At 30.0% G+C, this 6,598-nt stretch overlaps 1 protein-coding gene across 3 annotated transcripts in view; it reads right to left on the reverse strand.

Annotated features, from left to right (window-relative positions):
• Window positions 1-362, reverse strand: part of LOC107624945 (rab3 GTPase-activating protein catalytic subunit) — an 8,189-nt gene extending 7,827 nt beyond the window's left edge. For 2 of the 3 annotated variants that reach the window (XM_021117368.1, XM_016327443.2), the window contains exon 1: window positions 2-362. Coding sequence is in view for 1 of the 3 variants with exons in the window: in XM_016327453.2 (XP_016182939.1) it covers window positions 1-91 (91 nt within the window). In the remaining 2 variants the exon portion in view is untranslated. The other variant, XM_016327453.2, reaches the window with a different exon arrangement.

Below are 6,598 nucleotides of genomic sequence, written 5' to 3' on the forward strand. Positions count from 1 at the left end.
CGGATTTGAAATCCAGGATAACACGCTCCGCTTTTGCAGCCGCAGAGTGAAACGCGGTTCTCGCTTTCGACACCAACGAATGAGATTCCATTTTGTTATTTATTTTTAATTAATTAATTATTAGTAGTACTACCTAAATCTCCTCTCTCTCTCTCTCTCTATCCTCGGAGAATTGTTAACAGAAGAAACAGAAACAGAAAACAAGAAAAAGAAACATAGAATTTAGTTAGATAGATTGGTAGAAAGAGAGAGAGAGTGTGTGTGATTTTGTAGTGATGAGCAAAATGGAATGAGTCTATGGAGACTGGGTATGAGGAAGAAGGTGGAAGGGGTTAGTGATGGTGGTGGTGGATGGTGGTGTATTTAGAATAATTGTAACATAAAAAAAGAAAGAATTGTTTTATTACTTGTGTCTATTGCATTTGACGATGTCTTCTATTTATACATGTAAAATGTCTTTGTTTTAATTCTTATTAAATTCATTCTCTATTGAGAATGGACATCTACGTAGTGATCCTTATCACAACACTCTTCCTTAGATGTTCATTTAGAATTATGTCTCGTTAAAACTTTACTAAAGAAAAACCCAATGAAAAAAAAATTTTAGTGAAGGAAAAATAGTACAATATATTTTGTGATGGGGACTACGTCATTAAATACCTTGTAAAAAAAACTCAATGGGAAAAAACCTGACAAAGGGAAAAAGAGTACAGTCTCCCCCTCTTGTCGACATCATTTAACATCTCAAAATCGGCGCATCCTAATCTGATATACCAATTTTTCAAAGGTGGATTTTGGAAGTGACTTTGTAAATAAATATGCCAGATTATCACTTGAGAGGATCTGTTAGACATCAATTGTCCCTTGATTTTGAAGATCATGAGTGAAGAAGAATTTGAGAAAAATATGCTTTGCTCTGTCACCTTTGATGTATCCACCCTTAAGTTGAGCAATGCATGTTGTATTATCTTCAAACAGAACAGTTGGAGCTATCTTCTAATCAATCAGTCCACATGATGACAGAATATATTGGATCAAACTCCTAAGCCAAAAATACCCGCGACTTGCTTCATGTATCGCTAGTATTTCAGCATGATTAGAGGAGGTTGCTGCTATCGTCTGTTTTGTGGACCTCCATGATATAGCTGTATCACTATACGTGAATAGGTATTCTATTTGAGATCTCCATTTGTATGGATCAGACAAGTATCCAGCATCAGCATAGCCAACTAATTGTGACTTGGATTCATATGGATAAAACAATCCCATATCAACCGTTCCATGAAGATATCGAAAGATTTGTTTGATTCCATTCCAATGTCTTCTGGTTGGAGAGGAACTATATCTTGCTATGTCAGGTCGTGTATTATTAGCAAGATACATTAGTGCTCCAATGGCACTGAAATATGGTACTTCAGGACCAAGGATATCTTCATTTTCTTCTTTATGACGGAATTAATCTTTTTCCACATCCAAAGACCTTACAATCATTGGGGTACTTAATGAATGTGACTTATCCAAATAAAATCTCTTCAAGATCTTTTCTGTGTATGTTGTTTGATGAATAAAGATCCCATTTTTTGTATGCTTGATCTGCAGGCCGAGACAAAACTTAGTATTTTCAAGATCTTTCATCTCAAACTCTTCTTTTAGAACTTTTATAGTTGTTGGAATCTCTTCAGGGGTTCCAATGATGTTTAAATAATCAACGTACACAGCAATTATAATGAATCCAAATGTAGATTTCTTTATGAAAACATATGGACAGATATCATCATTCTTGAATCCTTTTTTGACCAGATACTTAGTAAGACGATTATACCACATTCATCTAGATTGCTTTAAACCATATAAAGATCTTTGCAATTTGATTGAGTATAACCCTTGCGAATATTCATTGGATGGTTTAGATACCTTTAGTCTTTCAGGGAGTTTTCAAATAGATATCACGATCTAATGATCCCTATAAGTAGGTTGTTACCACATCCATTAAATGCATATGTAGTTTATGGTATGCAGATAAACTGACTAAATAACGCAATGTTATTACATCCACTACAGGGGAATATGTTTCTTCATAATCTATACCGGGTCTTTGTGAAAAATCTTGTGCCACAAGTCAAGCCTTGTAGCATACAACTTCATTTTTCTCATTTCGTTTTCTCACAAATATCCACCTGTATCCAACAGATTTACATCTTCTGGTGTATAGACTACAGGTCCAAAGACTTCACGTTTTGCAAGTGAGTCTAACTCAGCATTCAAAGCTTCTTCCCATTTTGGCCAATCATTTCTTTGTCGACATTCTTTGACTGTTCTTAGCTCAGAATCCTTACTTTCATGCATGATATTTAATGTCACATTATATGTAAATATTTTATTGACAACTATCTTATTTCGATCCCATTTTTCTCCTTTAAAAATATAATTTATCAAGATCTCGTCATTTTCACAATTTTCAGGTACCTAAACGTCTTTTGACGTCAAAACTATATCAGAGTTTTGGACAACTGCAGTTAGTTTTACTATGTATTTTTCAACAGGGATAGTATTTACCTATTTTCTTTTTCGAGGATTTTTGTCTTTGGAACCAACAGGTCTACCACGTTTCTGGCGTGAATTTGTTTCAGTGGCCACTTTTCCAACTGGGACATCAATTCGAATTGGGGGCATTTTTCACTGGTATATAAGATTTGGTTATCCTCTTTGTATCAAAAAATGCATCAGAAAATTTATTTGCTATTCTTTGCAAATGTATAATTTTTTGAACTTCTAGTTCACATGACCCTGGTCGAGGATCTAAATATATCAAGGATGATGCATTCCAATTAAGTTCCTTTTCAGGAAACTTATTCTCTCCCCCTAATGTTGAAAATTTTGATTCATCAAAATGGCAATCCGCAAATTGGGTTTTAAATACATCTCCAGTTTGTATCTCAAGATACCTCACTATAGAGAGAGAATCATATCCAACATATATTCCCAATTTTCTTTGGGGTCCCATTTTGGTACGAGAAGGTGGTGCAATAGGAACATATATCGTACCCCCCAATATTCTTAAATGGGAAATATTTGACTGCTGGCCAAAAATCAATTGCATAGGAGAGAACTTATGGTAACTTGTTGGGTTCAAATGAATAAGTACTGTGGCATGTAAAATAGCATGCTCCAAACTGATGTTGGAAGATTTGTTCTCATAAGTAAGGGTCTAGTGATTAATTGGCGGCGTTTAATAAGTGATTCTTCTAACCCATTTTGTGTGTGAACATGAGCTACTGGATATTCAACGCTTATTCCATTAGCCATACAATAAACATCAAAGGTTTGGAAAGTAAATTCACCAGCATTATCAAGACGAATTGTTTTGATTGAATTTTCTAGAAATTGTCCTTTTAATCGAATAATTTGAGCAAATAATCTCGCAAACGCCAGGTTGCGAGAAGACAATAAGCACACATGTGACCATCTCGAAGATGCGTCTATTATGACCATAAAATATCTAAAAGATCCACATGGTGGATGAATAGGTCCACATATATCGCCTTGAATCCTTTCTAGGAATTCAGGGTACTCAAATCTAATCTTTACTGATGATGGCCTTAAAATTAGCTTTTCTTGAGAACATGCAGCACAACAAAATTCACTAGATTTAAGAATCTTCTAGTTCTTTAGTGAATGTCTATGGAAGTTTTCAATAATTCTCCGCATCATGGTTGTGTCCAAATGACCCAATCGATCATGCCAAGTTATGAATTCATTTGGGCTAGTAAACTTCTAGTTTACAATGGCATGTGATTCAATTGCACTAATTTTAGTATAATATAACCCAGATGAAAGTGATAGTAACTTTTTTAATATAACATTTTTATTTGAATCATGAGTTGTGACACATAAGTACTCATGATTTCCGTCATTCATAATTTCAATATGATATCCATTTCGACGAATATCTTTGAAACTCAATAAGTTCTTTAGAGACTTAGTAGACAATAGTGCATTATTTATTATGAATTTTGTTCCTCCAGAAAACAAAATTATAGCTCTTTCGGAGTCATCTATCACATTGTCTGAGCCAATAATAGTATTAACATATTCTTCTTTTGGCACAAGATGAGTAAAATATATATTACTTTTGAGAATGGTGTGCGAACTTGCATTATTTGCAAGGCAAACATCTTCACTATATGTCCTTGCCATTTTCTGAGTCTTCCTAAAATTTGATTAGAGTCTTGTGCCGATAACGTGTTGTAAAATAAATAAATAAATAAGGAAGATGTAATAAATATAAAATAAAGAAGTATAATTAGATAACAATATTCACCACAATTACTATCTCAATATAATAGAGATGATTAATATATTTACTAATATTATATATAAAGAGTGAGATATTCAGAATAGTTGCAACATAAAGAAAGAGAGAGAATTGTTTTATTGTTTATGTCTATTGTATGTGACGATACTTTCTATTTATACATGTAAAATGTCTTTGTTTTCAACTTTCATTAAATTTATTCTCACTTGAGAATGAACATCCACGTAGTAATCCTTATCACAACATAGTTTACCATTTTTGTGTTGTCTCAATCCATTTCTGAATTTTAATTTTGGTAAGTCAAATAAAAAATAAAAAATATTGTTAATCCTATAAAATATTATCTTTTAAATAGGTATTTATCGACAATAGGTTTAAAATGAGCACAACAATTATGTGCTTATTGAATGTGTCACATTTATATAGACCATTAGATTTTATTAGATAAAAATCAAAGACTAATATAAAAGAAGAACATTGATGAACTTTAATAAATATAGAATATTCTAGTACATAAATAAATGCTTTAAATGATAATATTTTAATACTTTTTATTCTTAAATAATTAAATATAAAATTTATAAATAACAAAAATTTCTTGCATAATAATTAATCTTAATGAATAAAGAACACTCATATTTTTTGTATTTATATGTTTTATATTTAATTATTTAAGAATAAAATATTTTGTTGCCATTTAAAGTATTGTGTATTAAAGTATTGTCATTTAAAGTATTTATTTATGTACTAGGATGTTCTATATTTATTAGAGACTATTAATGCTCTTCTTTTATATTAGCTTTTAATTTTCATCTAATAAAATTTAACGGTCTATATAAATGTGGCACATTCAATATAAGTACATAATTATTGTACTCATTTTAGCATTAAAAACACATTTTTTTAGAAAAAAAAAAATCCAAACTAATTAAGCACATACCACTATCTTCTTATATGCATTTGGCCTTATAGAATTCTCTTTTTATTTATTTTTTTCGCTAAATATTATTAGGTACACATCCAAAATAATAAATAAAGTATTTTTAAAACACATCCAAAAATGTATATAATATAATTTTTTTTGGTAAAATTAAACATATCACATCTAAAATAACAACTAACAAACTAGATATTTTGTGAACACATATAAAATTATCAAAAATAATAAAAAGATGAATATTATCAAGCGTCAAGATAACAGTTATTATATTTATTTAGCTATGATAGTTTCAAAATCATTTTTATAAGAATGAATCTTTCTCTTTCAAATACAAACAGAAATATAGATTTAAAAAGATAGAATTTTTTACCATAAGAGGCTGAAAAGCGTTATTTATATTTTTTAGTGGTGTCTTTAAAAAAATGATTTAATTTATGGTATAATTTTAATTGTATTCAAGACACATCTAAAATAATAAATAATAAATAAAATATTTTTAAAACACATTCGAAAATATATAATATATATTTATTTGGTAAAATTAAGTAAACACATCTAAAATAATAAATAACGAACTAAATATTTTGTAAACACATCTAACATTATCAAAAATCATAAAAAAATGGATGTGAAGATAGCAGTTATTATGTTTATTTAGTTATGATAGCTTCAAAACTATTCTTATAAGAATGAAGCTTTCTCCCTCAAATACAAACAAAAATATATATTAGAAAGATAGAATCTTTTACTAGAGGAGGCGGGGATGGAAGACAAATAGCGTGTTATACATCTAAATTCCGGCAGAAGATTGAAGCGCAGCGAAGATGGGAAAAGCACAGGACGGGGAAAGAGCGCGGCGCGACGACGGAGGAGCACGGCGCGACGACGGAGGAGCACTCAAAGGAGGTGTGAGGCGTTGCAGATCTAGATTTTACTAGCGGGTAAAAGATTTAATAAAGTAAAACCTGTGTTTTGAGATATTTAAAGAGTGTTTTAGATTGTGTTAGGGTTTAGTAGATTTAAAATTAAATTGTTAAATTTTAGTTTTACTCAAACTATCTTTTTGAATTTGTATTTTAAATTAAAAAAATTAAATCTATTTAAATATGTTTGTTTTATTTTTTTTAATACTAAAATAATTATCAAAATGGTCTATTAAATTTTAATCCAATAATTAAAATAATTTCTTAATATTTGAATCAAAATTATTCTAAATTTTAAAGCGCAAATTAAAATATTTTCGGTCAATTTTCAGGTTAATGACGTTAACAAAAATTTTACATAACTATTTTCAAATTAAAACTGAGTGATCATTTTAATTATTATTTCTTCTTATTTATAGT

The sequence above is a fragment of the Arachis ipaensis genome, chromosome B01 (genome assembly GCF_000816755.2).
Source record: "Arachis ipaensis cultivar K30076 chromosome B01, Araip1.1, whole genome shotgun sequence".
In the NCBI taxonomy this organism is placed as follows: Eukaryota; Viridiplantae; Streptophyta; class Magnoliopsida; order Fabales; family Fabaceae; genus Arachis; species Arachis ipaensis.